This window comes from Hirundo rustica, chromosome 5 (assembly GCF_015227805.2).
Source record: "Hirundo rustica isolate bHirRus1 chromosome 5, bHirRus1.pri.v3, whole genome shotgun sequence".
Classification (NCBI taxonomy): Eukaryota; Metazoa; Chordata; class Aves; order Passeriformes; family Hirundinidae; genus Hirundo; species Hirundo rustica.
Window position 1 is genome coordinate 65,472,510 of NC_053454.1, and position 27,394 is coordinate 65,499,903.

The following is a 27,394-nucleotide window of genomic DNA, read 5'->3' on the forward strand; positions in this document are numbered from 1 at the left end:
GCACAGATTCTCACAGAATGAGAATCTGGCTAAACAGCACTTGTATCTAAAAGGAAGATTTTATTATCAGCGTTGGTTTACAGTCACACATTAATTACACCACAAGAAAAGAGTTTACGAAAGTGATAATTTGAATAAACTAATAAAAATGAACATGTGTTGTTCGTATTCTCATATTCTACTCTGCTGATCAAAGTGAAAATTATTTTGCTTAGTTTGGAGGAATATGACAACATAACCTTTATGTAAGGTAAGTTATATTTTTCTTTGCATTTTGTTTAGGGATTGAATGAAGAATACCTCGATCTTTCTCATTTTTCTTAAAATCACGTAAGATCTGGGTGCACAGATCCAGACACCAGTAAATTACTCATGGAGCAAGGATGATTTCCCCAGTTAAGGAACCTGTTTGAGAATCAGTTTTTGGGTGCACCACGATATGAGGAACTCCTTTGAAAGACAGGCAATGTTCAGTGAAACTCCTTGAATAAATATGCTTTGGAAGTTAAAAAGACACTGAGTACTGAAAGGTCAAGTATGGAATAAATTAATTCTGTAATTGATAACAAGCGACTTCCAGCTCTGGCAAATTATGTACTTAAAACAAATTATTAATATTTGTTTGTTTTCTGAACTAAGTGTCTGTGATTTTATCCTCAGATGAAAAGAGCCAAGGAATTTAAGATTTTGCCCTGAAGTTAAAGGATGTGGGTGTTTTGACCCAGCAGCTTCTGGCTTGTTGAAGTGAGTTTTCACAGTGTTGTGAATATTTTGCATAAGGAATATTTATATTTCTTTATCTGTGAGCTCTGTGTTTGTTTGTTTTTAATGTAATCTAGAATGAACTCTTATAGTAAATATGATGTTGTTTAGAGGAAGCATAAATCAACCATTGATATCCTCACGGCTCCAGCAACTTCAAACCCCTCAATAAAGCAGAGCTGAAAACAAAATTAAGTTTCATAATACACAGAGTGGTATTAATGTGCTTTTTTCTTTCCTATTTATTTGCTATTGTTGTTTCAGAGCTGGGAGCAAGAGGGAAATATTTAGCATTCTGAGCTGATTATTACCATGCTGCTCTTGGTCCGCCGAAGGCGTGAGATGCCCGTGTCTGTACCCTGCAGCCTCCTTTGATACCAAATGCAGCATCAGGGAAACAATTCCCTGGTATTCTTAGAGAACTCCCTGCGAGAAGATTGCCTGACAAGGGCTTTTCCATCTGATAAGGTTATGGAAGGGCTCTTTACAGCCTCCTGATTAAATGAATTGTCTCCTCAAGTAACTGATACCAGTGAATCAGCTTCCAGCTCCATGATGATGAATGCCTCGTTCTGCTTACTGGGCTGTTGCAGGATTTCTAGAGGGAGTGTCATTTAATGTCAGTTGGGTAGTGACTGCTCCATTCCCCTGGAAAATGCCAGGGCTGCCCCAACAAGGTAAATGGTTTAAGTCCCAGAAAAGACTATGAATATTCACAGTCATATTTTTGCTTTTGTTATATAGTGTCAAGTTCCCAGCAGCTTCTGGTTCTGTCTGAAAAAATTCTGGCAGCCTCGACATCAGCTTGTCTTTGACCCTTGGATGGCACCACCCAAAGATAAAGCAATGGGCTAAATGACTTGGGAGCTTTTAGAACAACGTTCAGGGAAGCATCTTTCACTGCAAAGCAGAAGAGGCATAAATAATTTAAAGACAAGGATTTTACTCAACTACTCCTCTTTGCTTACGAAGAAAGTCTTGGAATTTCAGGCATGAAAATAAACATACCGAGGTAAATGGGAATGCCACTCAATGTAAAACAAGTTTAAGCATATAGGATGTACTTTTCCTTAACTTGAAAGTTATATGATGAGATAACATTTATAAAATCTCTTTTCAGTTGCCATGCTGATAACCAGAGACGCAACATCACGTGCTGGGAAGAATTAAGGATGAAATATTCTCTGTTTCTAGACCATGAGAAAAATTTGGGTAAGATTGAAAAGTTGCACCCTATAGACAACATTCAAGCCTGGGCCATCCGTGCTGTGTGCATATACATAACACCATCAGAAGCTGCCAGTTTTCCCCCAAAAAGGAGATGAGTGTCTGGTATGTTACAGAGTAGACAGGAGTGGAAGAACCCCCTGATTTAGCCCCGCCCTGCAAAATGTGAATCTAGATATTACAGTAGTTTTGTTACTCTGCTTTAAAGGTATGGAATTGTGTTGCAGTGCATTATATTTCATCTGTTAATCTCAAACTGCCTCGAGAATGGCTCAATGTGTCAGGAGAGGCTTTCCTGATGCTTCAGATCTGAGTCATCAATGGGGTTACAGAAGACAAAGGTAATTATCAATTCATTTCTCCTATGACATGAGCTTTTAGATTTGTGTGGCTAAGCTTTGATTATTAGTTTACCCTTTGAAAAGTAGTTTCTACAAATAAATTTCAAATATATTTTATTTTCTGGAATCAGCGTACAGAAGGGAGGGCTGAGAAAAGTGATTTGCCATCATTCCTTATTGGAAAGAAAATGAAGGAAAAACTCCTTTAAGAAGAGAGAGAATGAAAAGAAAGCAGGGGGAAAATATCAGGAGCTAATTTGTAGACACTCCCCCAAAAGGTCATGGGAGGCAATGGAAGGAATGAAGCTGGTGATGGAAATCAGCATCAGAGGCAAACATCCCAAAAATGCAATCTTCAAAAAAGCAGCAGGCAATCAGGCAGGGGTGCTGTGAGAATCCACAAAGCTCACGTCAACACTAACCTACAGCAGCCACCAGCTCCAGTGCCTGTCACACCCAGGCAACACCCCTGCTTCCAGGGAGCTGCACTCAGGGGTCAGAAACTTGCCTATAACACCAAAAGCCCACCTAAAAAGAGAAAATCCTGGCACCCATTTTCCATGTCCCCAGGCTGGGACGCAGTGACTCTGCATTGTCCATGTGCAAAACAAGAAGAACCAATTTCCTTGAACTGAGTAAAATGACGCTGAAAAAAATAATTCTGAAGTGTAAAAATAGAGGGATCTGAAAACAGAACAAATTTAATCTAAAAATTATATGAATTGTTGGCACTAATTGGTAAAATTACCCTTTGTTACCAGTTTTGGAAATAGTTCTTGCTGCAAAGACAAAGAAAGGAACAAAGACATAGCAAACTACAGTGCTGCTGGCTGTCCTAAGGTGAACTGAAGCTGTTAAATAGCAGAGAAGTTACAAATATGCACAGGGGCTCATTTTTCAGATGAACATTTTGGACTTAAGCTGACCCTTGCTTAAAAATACTAAGTGGGCTTGATTTTATCTGTTGCACAAGTAGACTTAAAGCCTATCCATTTTCTGCCCACCAATGGAATTGGAATAAGACCCAGAGTTTCGGCTATCCTGGCTTTGCTATTTCAAACCTGGTAACTTAAAGTTGTGGTATTACACTAAGAATAGAAATAATTTCTCCCTTTGCCTTATTTTGGTTGTTCTGGGACACATTCTGCCCTGTATTGATAAGAGTTTAAAAATAAGTCTAGTCAAACATAAAAATATTTTTGTGAGAAGAAAGCGCACTTTTCTTTTACAGAGAATGTAAATATTAGTGTCCTTTAGAAAACAAATAAGTTCAAAGGCATACAGGGGTAAATATTTTTCCTCGTGTTAATTCCCTATTTCAGTTTTCCAGCCAGGCCTGTATCAGCATTAAAGCTTTTCAAAACCTCCATCTCTTACAGCAGGCAGAGGCCCACCTTCCCCAAGTTCTAATGATAGCTTTGAGCTAAAATTTCTTCGTGTGACTTATCTGCGTGGACCTCATTAAAGCCTTCAGGCACCATGTGGATAAAACATTTGGAAGAGCCTCCCAAGACTCCATCCATTCCAGCGCAGCAGGTCAGGGAAGTGTGCTGGAGTGCACGGCTCAAGCAACAGCTGGGAAGGAGGTGGAAGGGGGGGGGCTTCAATATGAAAACCAGGAATACTTAAACAATATTTTTCTTACTATGCTTAGTATGATGGGAATGTAATATAAAACAGTGATGATAAACTTTGTTAGGTAAGTCTGGCTTTGATGGTGGTTCATCTGCTGGGTGGAGGATGCCTGGAGCTGCTCTGAGCACGGCCCTGTCCAGCAGGGTGCCGGGGGCAGCTGGGGTCAGGGGTCACTTGCGGTTTGTGGCACTGCTCACGGGATAATCCTGCCAGTGCCATTCTGTGCCAGGTTAAGAGCTCTTGCCTGGCCCCCAGGGGCATCCATGCCCTTGTGCAGAGAGCGGGATCATGCTCGCTGTTTGCTGACCCAGCTGAAAGTTGGCTCTGCAGGGAAAACCGTGCGCAGTGCTTGAGCAGACGTGAGCCAAGGAGGCAGGAACACGAGGCTCACAGACAGGAGCCATGAGCCCTCTGCTCAGCTGGGCTCAGTTTCACTTTGGCCCAAGCAAAGCCAGGCAGCCCATAGACAGGTCTCACTGTCAGGCCAGTGAGAGCAGCACCATGACTTAGGGAATCCGTGTTTCTCACCCGCAGCCATTTATTTGGCAGGTACCAAGCCTTCTGATCCTGGTGCCCAAGGATGGGTAACCCTTGGGAGACACGGCGTGGGGCAGCTTCTGGAAACCTTGGGGTCGTTGAGGGAACATGGAGCTCAGCACCAGGGTTGACAGTGTGCAAGGACCTAATGGAAGAAGGTACATGTACACACACACACGGAGTCACTGTGGTCACTAGGTTTCCTCTAGTGTGCTATTGAAGGCTGGAGGATGCACGCCTGGGTGATTTTAAAGAAATCTAGGTGTTTTACCATGCCTGAGCAATTCTAAAGAAATGTGTGCACTTATCATATCTGGTTACACCTGGCAGTCAAGTCACGGTCACACGTGTTCAAAAATGCCTGAAAATTCACTTTTTATCTGGTTTCGGGGGTCCAGCTTTCTTCCCCTCCTTCGGAGGGCACGAACAACGGACGGGAAAACGAACAGCCCGTTACCGGCCGGCTCGGCCAACAAACCCCTCCGGTGCCTCGCAGTTAAGCACTGCGAGAACGAGGGAGAGCGGCAGGTGCCGCAGGCGCGCACGCACTCGCTCCGCCAGCCGCTGGCGGGCGGGCAGCACCCCTTCTCCCGTCGCAACGAGCAGTCAACCGCGCCTGGGGCGGAATCCATTAGCGAGACTCCAGTTTCGAGACCGTGCGCCTGCCGGCCCCGCAAGGTACCGGCTCCGGCCACGCCCGCGGCGCCGAGCGCAGCGCGCACATCTGGCGGCTCCAGCTGCGCCCGCGCCTGCGCGCGCCGCCGAAAAGCGGGCGCGGCTCCCCGCGCACACACGGGGCAGGCGCCGCCCCTCGCCATTGGCGGAGCGGCGCCTCGGTCCCGCCCCCGCGGGGGGCGGACGGCCTCGCCATTGGCCGCGTGGGCCGCCGGCGCCTCTCGGTTGGCCGCGGCGGCGCCGTGGGCGGGGCCGCGCCTTCACCGTGAGGTGCGGGAGGGCCCCAGCCGCCGCCGCCGCCGCCGGTTCCGGGTCCGCGGGGCAGAAGCCGCGGAGGGCGATGGCGTAAGTGTGGGGGAGAGCCGGGACCGGGCTGCGCTCCGCTTCCCACCGGGATGGGCCCGGCGCGCAGGGCTCGGCCCCGCCGCTCGCCCCGGGCCTGCCGGGAGCACGCAGCCGCCCCCGCGCCGGGAGGAGCCGCGGTTCGGCGCGGGGCTCGGCCGGGCCGGGGCAGAGGGGAGGCCCGGTGCCTATCCTTCCGCCCCGGAGGGCGGTGCGGTGACCCCCCGGGTGCCGGTCCCGCCGTGCTTCCCGTGGTCCCGGCCGCTCCGCGGGGGAGCGGTGCCATGAGAAGCCCCTCCGGTGTCGGGGATTCAGTGTTTTCCCTTTGGCGTGGGTTAACGCCGTGCGGAAAGCGTGTGAGGCCAGGGGGCGGGAGCTCAGGCACCTCCCGTTGCGTTTGGCCTGGGAGGGAAGTTTCTCTGTGCTGATCCCTGAGCGGTGAAAGGCGATCGCTGCCAGTGTCTCTGGTCCTAAGAGGGTTTAACACACGCGCAGTGATTTAACAGGACGTGCACCTGCTTCCTGGTGTGTCCGAAGCTATAGTAGTAATGATATGTAACGATATTATGATAATGTGCTTGCACTTTGCATTAGCAATAAAAAACCCGATGTAGTTACCAATACAACGTGTACGTAACAGATATAATACATAACATAACACTGATACGGTGGAAGTGTGTTTTGGAAGTGGCCATGTAGCAAATATCCCAGTCACAATCTCTGTGTGGACTGGTTTCCCATCCTAAGACACATCTCCACAGCAGCCTTCGCTCAACTTTGCGAAAACTTCCCAAACTGGTAGTTTGCTGCCACGTATCTTTATCAGGTTTAATATTCAAAAGGCCACAGTTGTTGCCATGTGAGTTCTTCTGTTGTGTCACTTAATCCAGTAATTCTGCTTTTCTGGCTCGTTCTTTCTATTGTAGCCATACAGGGGTTCCCCCTCCCCCGCTGTTTCTGTGTAGTGACCAGCTAAACAGGGGGGTCAGAAATTTTGGCAACTGAGAAGAAAAACTGGAGTGGAGGAGGGAGTATTCCTCTTATTTGTAAAAGTATGTTAATAGGTTATTTAAACAGCCATCGATAAAAACAGTACTGAGCGCAGGGGTTAGGCAGTTGGCTCTGAATGGGTGTTTAGGGATGTTTGTTTAGGATCATGGCCTGAATTTGCATGTTCTGACAGTAGGTTTTGCTTGTGGTGGGTCGTCTGGGCTCATCATGTGGATGTATGGACACATTTAGGGAGAGCTCTTATGCTTATGCGTGGCGTGGTGAAGTCACTGACCCTTTTGGGAATGCTCTTAGAGAACTTTGGCATGTGAAATCTGTGCATCAGCTGCTGTTTGGTGATTGCTCTTTCACAACATTTTATCCCATGGGGAATAGGCAAAAGGTTAACACTTTTGGTTAGCAGTGTGTGGTTACCTTGTGTTTACTGTGACATGTAATGCCTTCTCCTAGTAATTTCTTATCTCCTCACACAACTTATTCTAGCACTTGCTGCTGCACCGAAATCTTTGTGGTGGCCCCGGCTGGGGTGAACCTATAGGTAGTTCCCTTAAGGATGATGGTATATGTAGCTACAAGACTGACTCTTAGTTTGATTTATGGCAGACTTCTGCTTTCCCCAAATTGTGGTGGCGTGTCAGAGGAGAAATTTAGAGGAAGCGTACTTCTAGAAAAAATCGTAGGTATGGAGTAGGTGACTTAGTTTCATAATGTATTTCAAAGGTACAGTGCTGTACTCAATTTAAAAAAAGGGGAGGGGAAAAAAAAGTTATTGCTTTGTTGTCAAGACCAACAACCAAGGCCCCAAAGGCAATACTTTTATTTTTCTCTCTAAGCTGAGTAGTGTGCATGAGGGAAATTTTTATTTATTTCTACTATTGTGAGCCTTTAGTTCTGTTGCTTGTGGGTTTTGGGGTTCGTTTTGTTTTGTCCTTTTTTTCCTCTGTAGCCTCAAAGCCTGGCAATGTAAGCAGGAAAAGAACCAGCTCCCCTGAAGAAGTCTGGGAGACAAGGTTGAGCAGTGTATTTTTACTTTTTAAAAGTTAAGTGAAAAATCATCCCAATTCAATCAGGGATTCCTAGGCTAGCAGTGGAAGTACTGTATGCTGGATTGCCATAGCAGGAGCTTGTCTTTGATCTCTCCTGTAGGAAAACTCATGTCATGTACTATTAGAAATAGATAAATAAAAGATACTGCTTATGCTGTGTAGCTCTGCCTCATTGGGTAGGCTATTGTGAGAATGATTTCTCTCTTGTATCTTACTGTTCCTTTGAGTATGCTTTAATTTTGATTTAATTAATTTTGAAGTAGACCTGTTATTTACTCAGCTACTGTAGTGCAAATTTTGTTTGACTAAGGCTGTCCACACACTGGCTCAACCAGGTGTGGCTCTGCTGCGCTCTGCTTTCAGTGCAGCTGCTTCTGCTGGGGGTTGTAGCAGGATTTCATTAGTATAATTAAAGCTCTAGTTTATTTTGTTTACGGTTTATTGCTAATGGGACTTCAAGCACTGGCAGACAGGGAGGAAAATAGAACTGAATCTTTGCTATTTTCTTAAAAAAGCTCAGAGCTGCTAATTTTAATTGGGTACCAGGTGTGAAGGCGATGCAATTTGTCCTGTGGCAGAATTGCTCTATGAGTGCTGTCACTTCCCTTGGTTTTTTTGTGCGGTTTGTTTTTTTGAGAATGACCTTCCTTCTCTTCCTTCCTCTTTCCTTTGCTTGTTGACTGAAGAGTAGCTGAGTTTCCTAAGCTGTGCTGTGATGGGTTTGAAGTGTTTGACCTAGCTGGAGAGTTTTTGAGACAGGTGCCAAGGTTGGCAGCTTTTTGTTTTGTGAGATGTGTTTAATGTGCCTCTGGGTGCTGATAGCGTAAGAATATCCTGAGGGGAAAATCGTGTCTACATTTGTGAGCCTCCTTTATATTATCATTTACTTATCTAAACCTCTGATTTCATAGCAGAAGTGCTGGAGACCCTTTGAAAGGCAGTGATGGAGTGGGCAATGCAAAAATGCCTTTTCTTTCCTTTAAGGAGCTGCCTTAGGTATGGCTTCTTTTTTGAGAGGAGGCATCCAGACATATTGTCTACATGCATTTATTGAGACATGGGGGATTTCCCTCCTGTCACTTAGTGTGACGCTTTGGGTGTAACTGTAACTCCACTGATTAATAATTGCTGTAGAAGTTGGGAGTATCCTTGGAATGGTAGTTAACCTCTAATAACACCAATTAACATGTATTCAATAAGCACTTGATTTCTGTGAAGATCTGAGGGATAGGTCTGGCAAATTTAAACTCCTGGTTTATTCCCCCTGTGAATTCCAGCAGTAATAAGGGAATTGGCCATGTCCATTATTTCCCTACCCGCTTCATGACCATATAAAAGTATTTCTTCTCAATATGAAGTGCAAGTTTTTCTCCCACCTTTGGACACCCTTTTTATTCAGCTGTTTCTTCAAGGGCATGCCAGGAAAATGGCTTTACAAAGAACGTGGTAAACAGACATTTCACTTTCTTTCTCGTCTTCTTGCCCAGCTCAAGACCCACATCACCCTAATGCTCCCAGGCACCGAGTGAAACATTTGTTGCCTTTGTGCTTGGCTGTTGGTGCAGGACAGACCTTTTACAGGTGGGTGCAGCTGTCCCTGCCAAGTGGCTGCACTCTGGTCACCGAGTTTCTGGTTTCTCTCCTGCCAGCACTTGCATATATGCATGCCTCCTGTAAATTTTTAATGACTTCGTTCAAGCACAGGTTTGTTCCTGGTGTTAATTTGCCAGGCTGAGGTTAAAATGAGTTTACCTATCTGATGTGATTGAAATGCATTTGTAAAGATTAGGAGCAACTGCTTTTGAGTGTTTGATTTTTAGGTATGGAATATTTGCGGTGAAAATGAGGTTGGGTTTGTAACACTGGAAGCAGGCTGAAAATGAAGTGCATCCCCCTAGGATTATAACTTCCCTTGCTTCTTTTTAGTACCGTGAAGAATGGATTATGTGCGACACGAGTAATTAAAATTCACTTTTTAAAGTAGGGTAAGTATGTGGTTTTGCTATAAAGATAGCCTGGCTGACCACGAGGTGCAGCCTGACAGTAAAGTCGAACCCCAATATATTTAAGGCAGTCCAGTGTCTGCCTTGAGCCTGCTGAGTGCTCCAAACATGCACAACCTGAAAAGTAGGCCCCTAGTATTTCAGTTTGGGCATCATAATAAGGGATTTGGCCTTTATCTCTCCTTGCTTCAGATACTCATTTGGAGAAAGATGACTACATGATGCCCTAAAGGACTGCTGTGAAGATAAAATATGAGTATCAGTGTTCTGTCACCTCAGTGCCACAGAATATTCCTTTTCTCCTGTCTTCTTCCCAGGAGAAAGTTAATGAATTTTTTTATTTATTAACACGGTATGTGGTGAGAGCCACAAGTAACATAATGAAAAGTAAAAATACAAATACGATTAAAAAAAAAATAAGGCAGGGGGGAAGGCAAATAAATCCAAACACTTATGGTTTTGGACTATATTTCAGCACGCTGACTGAGCGGTTTATCACAGAACAGCAGAGACATTGAGAAAAAATGATAAATAAATGCAGAACTACAAATGTGAAGTTCTGGGTTTCTGTTCCTCTTTCTTACATTTTCTTTTGTGTATTTGCATGGTTGGCAAGAGTCAGTTTCACCCTCTCGGGTCTCGTCATTCCAAGAGTAGTTCCTTGTAGAGTTTACTTCAGAGAATACAGTAGGCAGTATGAAAGAGCATTCCAGGCTCAGCAACGTATGGATCCCTGTTCTTGGGGAGTGCAGCAGTTTCCTCTGATCACAAAGTTAAGTTTGCACACAGGGGTAGATGAAGGAGAGTGTGGGCAGTGAGAGGCCTGCAGGATTCAAACCTATGGTTACAGTATACAGGGCCTGGGAGAGGAAGGCTGCAAGGTCCAGGATTTAAACCAAGGGTTACAGTGTATAGGGGGTGCACGGTGCAGGACTGTGGACAGAAAGAAATGCTGGTTATTGAAAGTAGCAAGCATCTGTTCTGAAAAGACTGCATCTCTTCCTCTTAACAATCCTGGTGGTCCAGATCCTGTCCCTTCATCCTCTGGGCCTTATAAATGCACCGGGATGTTGTGAGCAGTGTGTACTCCTTAAGTCTCTGCTTTTATCCCCTTTCTGTTACAGTAATTCATAATCTAAGTGGATTAAGCGCCTGATTCCGCTGAGAAGACTCTTGAGAACTCGCCTCCAGTGAAGGTGTTGCTGCTGCCTGGTTTTGGGTAGTTACACTTTTATTGCCATCATCCTCCCTCAAGGAACTTGATCAAAACAAAAACTACCTTAACAAAAGAGTGGGGGAAAAATAAAGAGTCAGTGGGACAGGGCGTTAAAGGATCATCGTTGAAGCTCAAATATATTGTATTGACACAGGATGAGTGATGGGGGATTCCTGAATTTATTTGCATGCAGCTAGCAAATGTATCCCAGAAAAAAATTGAAAGTATGTCCAGGTCATGGTTATGGATAGTGATGACAAAAATAAAAAGATTAACGCAATCTTTATTTAAGCAGCTAAGTATCAAGATTCAATACTTTCAGTCTCCAAGTTGTCGTGCCACAGTCCTATTAAATGATTTTATTTAATGATTTTTAATCATGGGTCAGTATCATGTAATTTTTGGTGATAATTTCTTAGGAAGAAGCCATGGTTTGCTTCCTTGATGAGATAAATACTGGTGGATGAGGCAATAGATGGACAGTCCTCCTCTCTTAACAACATTTCCATGGTGGTCTTGGTCACAACAGATTCTGTTGTCTCTTGGTGAAAAGGGAGAGAACAAGTTCTTCCATCCTTTTATGCTGGAAATGTTGATCTGGCTTTCTCTCTTTACCCTGTGAGTCAGGGGTTAAAAGGCTCCTGGAGGCTCCCTGCAGAGGCATCATCTGCTTCATCATACAAACTGACATGTGGCTGTTTTATTAAGGTAGTGTGGGTGTCTTAAAGCAAATCACAGTGCCATTTTGTGATTTAATTTGTTGTTATAAAGTCCCTTCTGAAACAATGGCTCCTTTCTTAGTCTGCGTGCATGTGTGTGATGTTTATTCCTCTTATTCCTTCTCTTTGCAGGGGAGTAAGTTGGTAGCTTTTTTATCATCCCTGCTGGGAACCAGTGTTGGTTCATTGTGTTTCTTTGTTGTTTCTTTTTTTCTGTTTGCTGATTTCATGTTCTTTCCTCCCCATTCTGTTCCTGCTTGCAGAAGGAGTAATGAGCTAATTATTAATACTTATTCTTGAGACTGTACTCCTGTTGTAGTTCTAAACACAGGCTGTTGGTTGGGAGTACAACAGGAGACATAAATGCGTTAAAGGCAGTTTTTTTCCGACTTCTTCCAGTTAAAATAATGAGAGTAGTATGAGTATTAAAGGAAAACAAAAGAAGATGAGTTGCTACATTTATTGCTAACATTTGCAAATACTGACTATTGCAAAGCTGTTAATGCTGCTGGAAAACTAAGGACTCATAAATAATAGTTTTATGTTCTAGAGCCCTTAATAGAGAAACCAGCAGAGACTTCTAATAAAGGGGAATAAAGTCTACTCATATTTTTTGAGGGTTGAATACTGTCAGGAAGACAGGCTGCCAGGAGCTGGAAGGTGTTAGAAAATAGAAAATTAAGCAGAATTAATGCTTCTTTTTTTTTTTTTTTTTTTTGGTAAGATTTGACAGATAACATCCAAAGGAGAAGACTTCAAATGAAACCAGTGCAACAAAAATGCTGCTGTATAATTACAGCTGTTGCTGAGTTGAGCAACTCCCTGCTAATCGCGTTTAATTAATATAACCTAGTTGCAAGGTGATTTATGGGTGATTTGCAGAGGTATGTAAGATCAGAAGGACTGGTTTTCTGTTCTCTGTAACAGGTCAACCAGGTAGTCAGTTTTTCCAAAATGATGCAAATCCATTCTTAAGTAGAATTAATGGAAACAGTGGATCAGGAGGTTTGGGGAATTTTCCGTAACTCCTAGAAGTATCTCCTTTGGCCTTTTCTTTTGCAAGGAAAGGGTTTAGCCTCATGTTGTATTTTTGCATGTTAGTAAGCTTAATACAGCCTCATTTTTCCTTGTATATTCAGTTGGCTTTTGACTTACTGCTGTGGCACAACAGTTTTAGACATTTATTTGCTTTTGTACGCTGTACAGGGCATTCAGGGTGCTAAATTTGGAGAGCATATTTTGGTATTTTGTTGATATGTAGTTTGTTTGGGGCAGTCACATGCCTGGAAAGTAACTGTTCCAGCAGAGATGAGGGGAAGTGTTTCTGGAGCTCTGGAGTAGAAGAAGAGGTAGCTGAGAATCATGAAGTTGTTATTGAAGGAATAAAATAAGTTCATTTGTGTTTGTGTGAAACAGACTGCTGGAGATGATGTAAGGTGGTACACAGTCCATTTTTTCCAAACTGTACTCTGCTTGTTACTCATTTTGCCTTTAAAATGGTTTTCTTTTTCCTTCAGTTCTATAGGTGCTGGTGCAAAAACAGTGTAGCAATGGATCAAAGAAAAAATGATAGTTTTGTCCCGAGTATCACTCAGCTGGAAGACTTCCTGACGGAACATGACTCCAATGTGGTTTGGCTGTTAGTAGGTAAGGTTAACTCTTGTGTTTTGGTTAAATTTCTTTTATGATACTGTAACAAAGGATTAGCATGACAGTCAGCTACAGTTACTTCCTTATGCCTAGATGTGCCTACCTGCCATTTAATCTGGTGTAGTTTGGAAAGTGATCTAAGGACTATTGTGTTTGATGACACAGCTTCCAGACTAAATCGTGTGCCACAAAGAGCCTTTAAGCCAAGCTGTCATTTAATCAGTAACGAGCTGGATTTGTAAACGTGCCTGATTCAGGTTTGCTGATTTTTATTTTTTTAGAATAGCTCTAGTGCTATTGCTTATATTGGTGTAGGTATTTTTATTTTCTCAATCTATAAACGAGTGGATCAAGGACAGCAAAATAAATATGAAGTTGTACTCAGGTCCCTGTAAGAATACAAAAAGTGTGCAATGAATTCAGATTTTTCCAAAGGTAGATAAGACCTGCTTTCCAGCCTTGACTCTTGGACTTGGAGTGAAGGGAACACAGAAACAACTTTACGTTTTTGTTTTCACTTCTGACAAGTTAAAGCAGTCTGTTGGCTATTGACATACTGGAATTATTTTTCAGTAGTCCAAATTAAATAGAAAGGACAAAGGTAAATTTTTTGAGGGTGCTTACTGTTTGTTATTTATTTCACATTTAATGTGTTGAAATGGAAAGTTTGTACTCAACAGAGTTCTCAGTGTAGTCAAGATGAAAATAGGGGAAGTCACTGGTAGTAGCTCGTGGTAAAATGTGAAACAGATGCAAATAGATCTGAAAATTTTGTCTTCAAAAGCTTTGACTTGCTTCCTGTTATGAGGTTTGGATAGAAACACATTAGAGTGATGTTTATTAACTGACACAGTTTCAACCAGCTTTTCCTCCTTTGCTTTTATCTGCTGACCTATGGCATTCTGTTATAAGGGACCATAAAAAGATAGCAGTAATTTCCTCTCCTGAATGCTGAAACAACTGACTACTGGTCTCATTAAAGGTGGTGAATTCCAGAAATGAACATGCTCCTCAAAGAGCTGTTGCTCACTTCTGGAATAATTTTTAGAAATCACATACAGTAAAACTATGGAAATGCAATTTCCAAAACTTGGTTTCAGTGAAGAGGCTTTAAAAATCAAGAATATAATAATGAAATTAATGAAGTTTATGGGGTTTGGTGAATGAAAGGCTACCGTTTGTGGCAGAGGTGAGTCTAGTGCTGGAGGCAATGGATCAGGACTGGAAACTGCACCGGTTTCCCAATTCATCTCAGTATGTTTCACCTTAAGAGAGCACCTTCTTGACTTCAGCCGTCTAGCGGTGTCTGATTGAACTTTAGCCTCAAATTGAGCTTTGTGGACCCTCAGAGTGTGAGTGATCCCACCTTTCTCCCTCCCCACAGAGGACCAGCAGTGAGGAGCTTACTCACCTGAAAAGGGGGAGGTGAGCACTGAGGGAATGTGCCTGCCCTCGATGCCAGCCTGAGTTTCTTTCCTGGCATGTAGCTTCCGTCCTCCCTGCTCTTTCCTGTGTGATCACCCACACAAATTCGGTTTGTTTAACGTGTCAAGCAGCTTATTGCCCAAGGACATGAGCCGCTTGAATTTTGGTCACACTGGATCCATTTTCCAGTAAGGAAGCAACGAAAGTCATGGGAGTCATTTGCACCTTCTCTTTCAACAGTGTTGTTATGAAGTGGTGGAGTATCCCACTGGAAAAAATAAAGGAACAGTGGAAGAACACATTGAAAAAAGTTCAGATGATTACTCAAAAAAAATTTATAACAAATTTACAAAAGCGAAGGTGTCTTGCTTCTAGGCCTTTCTGCACTTTAGATTTTCCATTAAAATTTTCCATTTTTTGCATAAATGAAAAACTTCTGTTACAAAATTCAAGTTTTTTCCCTACACTGCTTTGGGTGAAACAGAATGGTAATTATCAGTAAGGTGAATTAGAACTAGTCCGTTCCTTGGCAGTACCATTCCTTTTGGGTTTGTCCTTCTGGAAGCTTAGAGAACCCTTGTAATTAGAAATAGGTTACTAGCTCTTAATCAACTAAAGTAAAAATTACTTTGGGGATTAACAGACCTATATATATTTTTTTAAATGTGTTTCTCATTGGATTGCTATTTCCTTTTTTTCCTATCAAATCCATGCTTGAACTGTTGAGGTATTTCTGCTAACCCAAGGGCTGGTACATTTCTCTCAGGATACAGCATCGTAAGAAATGGTTTCATTTATGATAATGTTCCCTGTGATAATACAGGAAAGATTAGAAATTTAAGTTACAGTTCACAATTTGGAGAAGAGTAGGGAAGGGATGTAGTATGACTTTGGTGCTGTTGGGGTTTTTTAGGGTGTTCTGACATAAATGTCCAAGTGGGACAATGCATGTTACAATTCAGTCTATAGAATCGAACTTCATGGATGGTAAGTGATGTAGCAAAATAATGTGGTGCCTTCTGCTGGTCCTCTGGGAGGACAGGGTTTTTTTTATATTGGGGAATTGAAGAGCAATGAAGAATCTATATTTTTCTGGACTTCCCATTTCCCCTTTTTTCCTCCCATCTCTTCACACCATCTTTCTGAAAACACCCATTAAATGTCCCATCAGTTTCAAATTTTTTGGAGAGCAGGAAGAGCGCTGCTATGCCTCCTAGTCCTAATAGGTACGGTTTTTATCTGGGTCAGTGTACTTTGAAAAATGCTTTAATTCATTGTAATCTTTCAACAGCAACAATATTGTCCTGTGGATGGATTATCTACCTAACTTACTATAATTCCCGGAACATTGGACTCATTTTAACGTTGGTTCTTAACAGATTATATAAACATGGCTACATACATATTGGTAAGTTATGATTAATGTAATGCCTCTCTTGGTCTGCTGCTTTGGATCGTGCAGCCGTTTGCTAAAAACTTGAAGTGAACCCAGTGTTCCTTTGTTAGAGGGATTTGAAAACATTCAGTGGATTCAAAGCAGACTCCAGCCTTGAGTCCCTGTTCCAGCACTGTCCTTGCTTTCTAAATAAGCTGTCAGAAAAACTAATCACAAGTTGATCCATACTGGGACTGTGATGTGTAGAATTGATACTGGCTAGAACATTTTGCATCAAAATCCATTAACTTTTTAATAAAATATTTTAAACTTTTTTCAATAAAACAGGTCAGTGCAAATCACTTGGGCACTCACCCACTTACAAAAATATCTGGTGCTGAGTCACAGAGTGCTGTAGCCTACAACCTCACTGATCACACTTTTAATTTTTGTTCACTTGCTCCTCTGCCTTCCTCTGCTTCACAGAATAGCAATGACTTTAGTTCTGGACTTTTTCTGCAACTATGCATCATAAATGTAGTGAAAACTTAAAACCAAAAAATTCCACTCACGCTTGGCCTGCCAGAGACACCTTTGCAATCCATTTGCTTATGTCCTCAAGAATCGAAGAACTGTATTCCAAACCACGTTCAAATCCAGCTTTTTTGAAGAGCAAAATAGATGAAATGCTTACTGGCTGCTACTCTTGATCTATAGGCTTTTATTAAAATTTCTTTGTGAAATTGCCATTAAATAAGGATGGCTGATATGGCTGGCCAAATATGTGGTATTCTTTATAAACCTCATCAGTAAGTAGGACAAAATGTTAATTAAATCCCATGATTTACAGCTTGGTTTCAGTTGTTTAATGTTGATGATTTTTTTATTTTATTTTTTTATTTTTTAAATTATAGCGTACTTAACTTTCTGTGAGTGAGGTGAAAAGCCTTAGGAAAAATCTGGGCTACTGCATTACCTGCTGGTCTTTTCATAGTTATTAATCCTTTTGCTGTAAACATAATTTGTCGTAATAATTGGACCCAAATCCTTACAGCCATTTAAAATTTTTAGAAACAGTCCATTAGGAATCTTTATTTCTCTGATTATGGTCTTGCACACAATGGTTTGAGACTCCAAATGTTCAAAACAGCTTTTCTAACTCTTTTGAGCTCTGCAAGGCACCTGGATGTTTTCGAGTGACTCATGTGCCTCAGGGGCTTGGTTGTATTGTTGGGTGGTGCCAAACTCAGCATCCCTTAGTTGAGTACTTTGTGTTCTGAATCTCTGACTTCCTTTCTAAGGGAAAACTCAAGATACCCAGTTAACCCATTTCAGATAATTTAATGCTGTATTCTCTCTGTTCACAAAATCAACAGCTTTAGGCTAATAAACGCTTTTTTTACAATTAGGTTCCTTTTCATTCTCTGTGCTGTCTGGAAAAGTCATGGTGCGTGAAATCTATTTCATCACAGAGGACATGTCCATCAGGTACAGATTTCCAAGGGAGTCCCCCTCCTAAATAAGTATTTTAAATACAGGTCTAAATAGAACAAATCAAAATGCAGTCGTCCAAATAAGCAGTGTATTTATAAGAGTTAGGGTGTCTCATTTGGCGCTAGTATTTAACACTCCCATATACTTGTGAGCTCATTTGCTACTTTAGCCTTATCATTTGGAAATGAGTGCTGGATAAAATTGTAGTTGTCCTTATTATTTGTCAAATAAACCACTTTGAAGTGTGAAGGAAAACTGTTTTTTCATTTATGTCTTTGACTCCTTCATGCTCCTGCCCTTAAGTTGGGAAGATTCATGTTAGCCAAGTAGTTGGCATTTATTTACTGGGATTCAGAATAATTTGCTTTGTAACTGCACTCCAGCAAATAGTTTGTAGTTTTGATTCTTGCTGTCAGATTTGGAAAGCCTGGAGTAAGCCATGGATATGGGATTTTATACAAATTGCAGCTAAACCAGGAATTGTGTAATACACCGTGTGCTGTAATGCTTTGTGTTTTCATGTTGCTTGTACACTGCCTCAGCTGCAGATCTCTCCACAAACTGCATGTAGGATGTTGAATTGTCACTCTCTCAACTTCTGTTTTATTCCAATTTATTTGATTTAGAATTCAAGATGGATTTATCATTTTTCGCTGGTGGAAGATGTACAACCCTAAGCAGAAGCAGCATGGTAAGTTTCCCGAAAAGATTTCAAAGTCTAAATTTACAAGTAGCCTACAGACACACACTTCCTTTGTCCAATCACAGACATGCAGTTGCTTTGTTAGTGTGTACCTGAAGTACTCTGGATCCTCAGAAGGTAATAGATTTGTTCACTGGTTGCAGAGTAGATGAAATAAATACAGGATTCATTATCGGGGACATGAACTCATCTTCTTGACACAAACCATTAATCTTAATAGTAGCCTTCATTAGCTGGAGTCCAGGCATAATTGTCTCTGTATTGAAATTGATAACTGTGATGAATAGAGATGTCTTATGTTCAGCAAGTGATACAAGTATCTGAGTTTCAGTGGGTGTTGTGCTTTCAGTATTTTAACTAAAGTGTTACAGTAAGGGATGTTCTTAGTATTTGACAAGCCTGTGCCTTGATGACATCTGTGGTTATAGAAGTGGGGAAGTGTGAAAAATTCATTCATTTTTCTTCCTTATCTCTGGCTGAAGATGGGTGGTTAACACAGATGCAAGAGGTGAATTGTATCTGCAGAAAACACAGTGAGAAAGCATAAGTAGCCTAGGGCTGTGTGCTGAATCATGTGTAGGATTAGAATCTTGTTGAATGGGACTCAAGTCCTGCCTCTCTTGACTTTTGGAACCATCACAGCTCCATTGCTCATTAAGGAGGTCCAGAATGTCAGCTGTCTACAGCTGAGTACACTAATTGAGGTGGTCATTGAACTTTGGAGGGCTTTTTTTCAGTGCCCTTGCCTTTGGAAGTGGCTGCTATTGGTGTGAAGCCTCTTAGACTTTTCAGCAAGCTCGTGGAGCTGTTGCTGTGTCAGTACCAACTCAGCAGTGGCAGCAGTACTGCGTGCAAAATCAGTCAGGTGAATGTGAGACACCACTCTGGGCAGTGATACGAGTTTGGAAGAGCTGCTCATTTCTATTTACTGAGGCACTGCTCCCCCTCTGAGGTGGCAGGGCACAATTCAAATTCTTTATACCATAAAGAAATAATTCAAAAAGTGGAACCTAGTCTTAGTGTTAATTAGCTTTTGCCAACCAAAGGTTACTGTCCAAAAGGTTTTCATAGGATTGTCTTCATCTGCTAGTTAAAACATATTTCTCTACTGGTGCAGAGAATGAAAAAATGAATTTAATGCAGTGAAGGTGGTTGCCTGTCCTCTATGGTGGCATTTTTTGCTTGGCAGTATTGCAAGGCTTGAAGGTTTTCTGCTGGCATTTAAGGCCACATGATTACTGGACAAATAGTCTTGAGTAACCACAGAAGTTAGAGGTGTCCAGGTCTGACAAAAAAGTAACATGACTAAAATGCTCTTTAAGTGTTAAATCATGCTGGGGCTTGAGGTTTTTTATATACTTGAGAAATGGGAAGTGGTTTAGGAACAAAAGCTGGAGGATCGTGTTGTAGATAGAGCACACCCCAATGACTTGGCTTAGGTGTCACAGCCCGTTATCAGTTTTCACTTGTGAAACAGTCTGGTAGTTACTTGAACATAACCTACATAAATGCTTCTTTGAATCATTTAATATTATAACATCCAGATTTGCTTGTATGTTTTTCCTTGCCCTTTTTTTTTCCCTTTTCCAAAAGTGTTTTAGCCAACCAAATTGATGTGTGGAGGTCAAACCTTGTTTTCGTTGATAGGAAAAAGATATATGTGTCTCTTTAAATCCCCTTTAAAGAAATGAATTAGTACATATTATTTCATTTAGTAAATGAAGTCTAATAATGCTTGCATCCAGGAATTGAAAAATTATATTTATTTGTGTACTTGATGTTGCTGAGATCTCCGGGTGAGCAGTTGTGTATCCTGATCTTTGTCCATGTCATTCTTTGCCAATTCTTATTGATGCAAGTGAAGGCTGGCAACAAATGGATTTGATGGTGCTTTTATGAAAACAGGAAGGAACTGAAGCTGGCTCATTAACTTTTCTCTGTCTCCTGTTCAAGAAAACTGATGTCAATGTGTTCTGGAAACAAATTTCTATATGTATATATTTTTATAATTATGTAGAAATTTCTGGTCCTTTAGGTGTGATGGGGGAAAAGTGGGTTGTTGTTGGGACAGCGTCACAGAGATGTGTGATTTTGGGGGGCAGGTGAGTTTTATATCAAATTGGGTGCATTTAATCAAGCAGATGACTCTAAATCTTGGATCTTGGACATCTGCATTTCTTCTTTTGACCCTGACCACAAATGTTTGCTCTGAGTTTGGATTTCTCGTGTCTTTGGGAAATGCAGCCTTCAGTTTGTACCCCCTGAGTTACAGATTTGGGGACTGTTGTAATAACCATTGATTCTTCAGCTGCCTGAAGTCTGTTTGACATAGAAAGACCAGATGAGGTTTTTAGAGCAGCTCAGGTCTCTTGAGTCAATGTGTAATGGGCACTCTTTCAGCTGGGTAATTAGGGGGAAGTGGTGCAAGCTTTTCCTTCACATTATCTGCATAACTAGGTCACACTTTCTGAAGCAAAAGTATGTCAAAGTATGTCACAATCAGCTCTCTATATGATCATCAGGTGTTAAAATAGGTTTTAAGGATCAGAGAGCCAAGCTGATATAAGTTGAAATTTTAAATTTATGGGAATGTTGACTGATTGTGAAAGATGAGCACGATCCTGTTAGTTCTACATATTATTGTTTTCTATTTCTCTGTAAAAGAAAGCTTTTTCCCACTCCAGGCGTGCTGTACCAGGGAGCTTGGCTAGAAAACCATTTGGGTTTTGAGACTGAATTGATCTCAGTGATATCTGTGCTAAAAAGCAGAAATTTTCACCAAGGATTCTGTTGTATGCATTGAGAGGGATGTTTGTTTTCATACATGAGACTGAAAAATTTCATTTAGCATTTTGTACAGTTTCTGTCTGGATTTATTTTAGGACTGTGACCTCGGGGTGAAATGCCTTTCAGGTTTAATATTTTGTATGCAGCTGTCTTATCTGCCAAGTTTTACTGATTTGCTTAGAATCTGTAATTATTTTGTGGAATTTTTTAGTGCTTTTTAATATGTACTTCAGCAGCTGTTCAGTACTGTGTGGATTGGTTTTGCAAAATGTGCATGTTTGAGAAACTCTAAATATTCCAAGGGAATGTTGAAATAAAATTGGAACCTCTTCTGCTACTATTTGGTTAGATCCAAAGGCAGAAACTCGACTGTATATTATGGTGAACGACTTTGAATTTCACGTGTACAACCGCTCTGAGCTTTATGGACAGCTTCAAGAACTGTTTGGCTTGGATCCCACAATAATTCCAGCAAAGAAAGATGATGAGAGAGCACAAGTGAATGGGAGGCAGAGAACACACGCCAATCTTGAAAGGTAAATAATTATTCATTTTGTTATTTCGTTGATGCTTTGTTCTGCAAAGTGCTGAACTAATTGGGGAGCGTTTTGTTAACTTGTGCTCTGGAGGCCAAACAAGGGAAATGCAGCTGAGAGAAATTGCACTGACAAGCTTGACAGTCTGAATCTTTTCCTTTTCCTCAGACTTCCTACCAGTAATAATTAAAAAACACAGCCAAACAAACCGAGCACTCTTGTTTAATGATCAGAGACAGGCTGAAAAATCTATTTGAAATACGGTACAGAGAGGAAGCATGTATTGAAGAGGATTATGCTGGCAGAATAATAATGGTTTTGCTCAGTAGAAGTAACAGCTGCTCAAGACATTGAATAGGCAAAATGTGAGGGTCTGTATGGTCTTGTGTACGGCTACACAAACTATCTTCTGTTAATTCTCCTTTTTGGGGTCTCCCAGAAAACATGGTGTGGAAGTGTAAGGAGTTTTGCACTGCTTACGTGCAGTGCAGTCAGATGTTCAATCATCAGCCTCTCTTTGGGCAGCACCACACCAGACTGATTTGCTGTCAGGAGCAGAGGAGATCTAATGAGACTCGAGTCCTGCCACTGCTCCTGGCCAGTTACTCAGTTACAGAGAGGGCAGCTGCAGGATGCTGTGGCGAGTCCTGAGTTGGAGTGAGGGCTCTGCCTCCCGGCCACTCTCATTGTGTTTTATCTCAAGCCTTTATTGACAGGCACAGGAAGGATTTCTGCCTTTGAGGGGGATGTGTCTTGGGAAATGAGAAATCCCGTGCCTCAACAGGAGTATTTAGAACAGGCCAAGATCCCCTGAGGAAGATTTATTTAACTATTGCTCTGAATTAAACAAGGTGTACTTGTTTCCTACCCGTGTCAGCACCAAGGTGTAGCTCCATGTGCTTCCTGCTGCTCTCCCAGGCTTGGGAAGCCTAGCAAGTTGTCTGCTAGCAGGTCCTTTGCAGGAGACACCCCTCTTGGGAAGGAGTGTTCCCCAAGATCTGTGCCCTGAAGACCTCTGGAAGGAAAATTTGGTTGGTTCTTCTGCAGAAAAGACAAAATAATAACCTCCTTTTTTTTCTTTTTTTTTCTTTTTTCTTAATTTAGTGTTAAAGTAAAAACAGAATCTCAAGACCCTTCTTCTTCATGGAGATCACTTATTCCAGTCATTAAAGTCAACGTGAGCACGGTGAGTGACAAGACCCTTACAAGGAAAATGTATATCAGTATTTACTTAAAAATGACACTTGCCATTCATTTTTCTTACACATTTTATTTAAAGTTTTTGTTTGCCTTCATGCTTTAAAAAAGTTAAAGTTACGCCATCAGCATTCCCCTGACACAATCACAAATCTCGCCGGTGCTGGTGAAAACAGTTACGGTCTAACTTTTGGGAAATACTCCTGCTTTAGACTTAGTAATGATTTCCAGAGCATCACCAAGTAATTAAATTGTGTGTGTTGTACAGTGTGGAGCGTGTTGGGTTTTTGGCAGGTGTTTGGGGTTGTTTTCTTTTTTTTTTTTCCCCCTGCATCTTTTAATAGGGATATTTAGACACATTCTTTAAAAGTTGATGTTACATCCCAAAACCACATCCCCCTCAAAAAACCCATATAATCAACAGCAGAAAAGAAAAACTGTTGTTGAGGTAATAGAAGAAAAAATTCAGAGTTTAACATATAAGGTAGTATTTTTAGATATGCACAGATTATGGCCAGGACTTTTGTCCACGTTCTTTATTTGCACATGGCTAGTTCAACTGCATTTTTGTAGGTAAATAAATACTTAAATGTAGGAGATCAGTGTAAATAGATATTTAAATGTAAGAGATCAGTGATTACCAGTGAATTACTGGGTTTGCTTTTTGATTTAGGGTCGCTTGGCATTTGGGAATCATTATCAGCCACAAACACTTTGCATTAACTTTGATGATGCCTTTTTGACATACACCACAAAACCACCTTCAAGCCACCTTGATCAGTTCATGCACATCGTGAAGGGAAAATTGGAAAATGTTCGAGTCATGCTGGTTCCAAGTCCAAGATATGTTGGTCTTCAAAATGATGAGTAAGTTTGGGGTGGTTTTGTATCCGTATTATTTTATTATTTATTTTAAAAACACAGAGAATGTTTGTTGTGCTTCAACACCTTTATTTTACTCAGTGTGTTTAGACAGTTGCTATTTTTCCCACTCTAAAGGTTTCTAATTTTGGATCTTTGAACAAATTTCATTTATGGAGAAAAGCACTGATTTTCTGCATTATTCTAGGTTTGCATTTTTGTGTGTATGTTCTCTATTATTAATCATAGAGTAGTTTGGGTTGGAAAGGTTTCTTTGAAGGCGATCTAGTTCAAGCCCTCTGCAATGAGCAGGGACATCTTCAGCCAGATCAGATTGCTCAGAGCCCCATCCAGCCTGGCCTTGAATATTTCCAGGGATGTGGCACCTGGTGTCCAAGGTCTCTTCTCCTTCTCTCAGGTGCTAGAGCTATACCCAGGATTTGCCAGCACTAAATTTTAAGGTGTTGACTTCTGTAAAGCTGATTCATGGTTTAGGAAACATTAAAAAAAACCCCAAACTGCACGAAAGCTGTGTAATACTTAGTAGAGGGGGAAACCATGTTATCTTTTGAAGACACATTGCTGATTCTTTTACCTCTGTGTATTCCGCATAAGCGGGGTTAGGCAGTTTGAACAAACTGAAGGAAGTCAAACACAAGCCTGAGTGCTTGCATGAAGTAATAAAATAAACTGTACATCATTTGTACCTTAATTGGCTTTTTATCAGCCAAATACTGCTGTTTGTAACATGCCTTTATGTTTGTCAAAGAACATTCTGTGGCTGTGTACAGAGTCTTACTCTTCCAACATGACGACAAAGGAAATTTCTGCAACTAATATTGAAAATAAGATTAAAACAAAATAGGATTAAGATACTCAAACTATTAGCTTTTGCTCCTGCTTCCTCTGAGTATTTGCTTTTTCTGCTCTTACCATCTTGGTAGCTCCTGATGGCTGAAGGATGGCATCTGTGCACAAAATATGCTCTAATTTACTGGGCAAATTCAAAAAACTGCCCAATTCATTGGAAATGGAGAATGCTTGACTCATTAGAGCCTGTCCTCTTATACTGCTTTGGCTTAAAATTTGAGCTGGGTGTTTTAACTTCCAGAAATTCCTGCAGGTAGTGAATATATAAAAAGCAGCCAAGTGACTTGATGAAATTTGTAACAGATGGACTAATCAATACAAACATCAAAATTTCGCCTTGAAAACCGACATTTTGTATTACGAACATCCATCTCAACGCTTCTATCGCTCTTTGCAAATATGTCCTCTGAAATTCCAGAAAAGAAAAAAAGTGGTGCTAGGAAAAGCAGGTCAAAGCAGAAATTGTTTGGAGGCAGGAGGCTCAAGGTGGTAGTTCAGCATAGATATTAGGGAATACTTTAAAATGATAATGATAATCTCAATTTATTGCCATTGTCTAGTTTTAAAGTATTTGATCTTTTGCTGCTGTTGTTACTCTCAAAGTAAACTTAGTTTCAAGGCTCCTGCTCTGTTGTTTTTGAGGAGTTTTTGGCAGTACATGATCTCTGCATCTGCTGTCTTCCATGTTTTCCAAGGTTTCCTGCCTTTGAAAATGAGCTGTGGTAAAATGGGCAATGTGCTCTAACAGGTCATACTCTTCAACTGTCATAGGAATTGTCTTTTTTTGTCAAAAAATGACAGTTTCTGGAAGTGGCTGAGAAGCTGCAATAGTGTCTTTTGTAGTAAATCCAGAATTATTAATATGTAAATTAACATGGGAAATGGATTGTAATATATAAATGTAATAGTGTTAGGAGAAATGTTTAATCTCTTAGTTTTATCACTTGATTCCTTTTATATTGAGGGAAGTGTTACTGAGCAGAACAGCTTTTTTGAGCTTTTTTTTCCCTTTTTTTATTAACTAATGTTCTAATTACTGAAAGTCTTGTCCCTTTGGTATGGAGGGCTATTTTAGTAAGAAAACAATTAGCAGGTGAAAGAACAATATAGGACAAGGAGAAAGGAACTCTTGACTGAAAGAAACACTGAAGTAAAACTTCAGTAGTTACTTCTGGTTTAGAATATCTGAGAAATGCCTTTGTGGAGAAGAATCTGGTATCTTCATACTTGAGATAACTAAAGTTATTTAATGTAACAGTTATAATAATAATAATAGCAGCAACATTATGATCAAGAGTTTGGTTTTTTTCTCAAATCATTATGCAAATCCATTATGCTTAATATGTTGTATTTAAAATTGCTTGAATTCATAAAGATCAGTCTTAGGATGTGGATTTTTACTCTTTATCTTTGCCTTCTTTCCTTGCAGACCACCGAGGCTGATGGGGGAAGGTTTTGTTGTAATGCAGTCCAATGATGTTGATATCTATTACTATATGGATGAACCAGGTACAGTCTGTTATCTCTTAAAGATAGTTTCTTCTTTTTCTTTTTTTTTTAGTGGTGAAAAATCTTAATGCTAAGAGAGTTAATGCAATGTTTTGGAGACAGTAGAAGTATCATAAATATGCTTTTGCTCTGACTGCCCTTAAGTATTGCCTGAATTTTGAACAGAGACAACACATTTGATAATGGTGTGTACAGGTGTAGGATAGGTGGCAATTTTGGATCATTTTTGGTTGTACTTCTTGACTTTCCATTGGAAGTCTGCAATTTACATACTGTAGGGCCTTCAAATAAAACTGACATCAGGACACTTCAGTTGTCTTGTGCTTAAGCAAACATTTCTCATGCTGATTTGAAGCAGCTTCCTTTAATAATGTGTTCATTATTTTATGTGATACAGGTCTTGTACCTGAGGAGACAGAGGAAAGTAATGATGGAGAAGCCAGCAACGAAGACAGCAAATTACAGGATCTGCCACCATGCTGGGGTTTGGACATCGTGTGTGGAAAAGGGACAGACTTCAACTACGGGCCTTGGGCTGATAGGCAGAGGTGTGACCATGATTTACAGCTTTGAGCTTAATATCCAGAATTACTGAGAAAGCTGTCTGAAGTTTGTGTGTGCTTTGTGTGGTTGCTCAGACTTCTGATTTATGTGTTTTAGGGTAGACCAAGTCTGAAAGAAGAGTCCTGCCACAATGGTTTAAGATTAGTAAATTCACCAGTGTTTATCTTGTTGGCTTTCTGAAGTTAGGATTACTCTCATTTATTAAATTAATGGATCGTGTTCCCTTTTTGTGAGCAAAGTATTTTTACTGTTGATCAAATGTCATGTACCCGAAGGTTGAACTTTTTAATTGATGATCTTTAGATTTATCAAGCTCCTGTTAGCTAATACGGGAATAAACTGCATGTTGATGAGGAAAATTTAGGGAAGCAGAAATCTGGCTATGAAAATAATGAGCAAGGAATAATTTATCCCTGCTTAGCATCATCAGCTTCTTGATATTATCTCCAAAGTATTTATTATCTAGTTTTTTTAATACAAGATATTAGGCTAGAGTTCTTCTGTTCTTCACTTGGCCCTGAATGTTTTGCACATGAGCATTTCTGGTGAGGACAATAGGATTGTTTAGAGTAAAGGACTATTAAGCAGAAGTGCCATAATCAGTGCTTCCCCTCTTTTTCCCCATTAATTGCAGGCTGGTACTCGGCCTTCACTAATTCTCCTGTGAAACTGTTAGGATTTACTGTCTCTCAGGAGTGTGAGGATGGCAGCCCAAAGAGTAGTCATTAGATATGATAGTGCATTTAAGAGAAAATGTCGCTTTCTAGAGCCCTTTGCTAGAAATACGAGGTCAGTGAATCATTAATGATACTTTTAATACTCCAAAGACAGCTTGCCCTATAATGGAATGCTTTTTATAATTTTAACTGGCTCAGTAGAAAGCAATTTAGTGCAGAGTGCATAGAGTTC

At 40.9% G+C, this 27,394-nt stretch overlaps 1 protein-coding gene across 1 annotated transcript in view; it reads left to right on the forward strand.

Annotated features, from left to right (window-relative positions):
* Nucleotides 1-5,436: 5,436 nt before the first annotated feature.
* Nucleotides 5,437-27,394, forward strand: part of BLTP1 (bridge-like lipid transfer protein family member 1) — a 55,357-nt gene continuing 33,399 nt past the window's right edge. Inside the window, exons 1-10 of the mRNA XM_040065410.1 lie at nucleotides 5,437-5,522; nucleotides 13,032-13,161; nucleotides 15,881-15,997; nucleotides 17,374-17,452; nucleotides 18,085-18,149; nucleotides 21,298-21,484; nucleotides 22,589-22,670; nucleotides 23,355-23,548; nucleotides 25,842-25,921; nucleotides 26,319-26,469. Coding sequence (XP_039921344.1) covers nucleotides 13,065-13,161; nucleotides 15,881-15,997; nucleotides 17,374-17,452; nucleotides 18,085-18,149; nucleotides 21,298-21,484; nucleotides 22,589-22,670; nucleotides 23,355-23,548; nucleotides 25,842-25,921; nucleotides 26,319-26,469 — 1,052 coding nt within the window. The 5' untranslated portion in view covers nucleotides 5,437-5,522; nucleotides 13,032-13,064. The remainder of the gene's footprint in view (nucleotides 5,523-13,031; nucleotides 13,162-15,880; nucleotides 15,998-17,373; nucleotides 17,453-18,084; nucleotides 18,150-21,297; nucleotides 21,485-22,588; nucleotides 22,671-23,354; nucleotides 23,549-25,841; nucleotides 25,922-26,318; nucleotides 26,470-27,394) is intronic.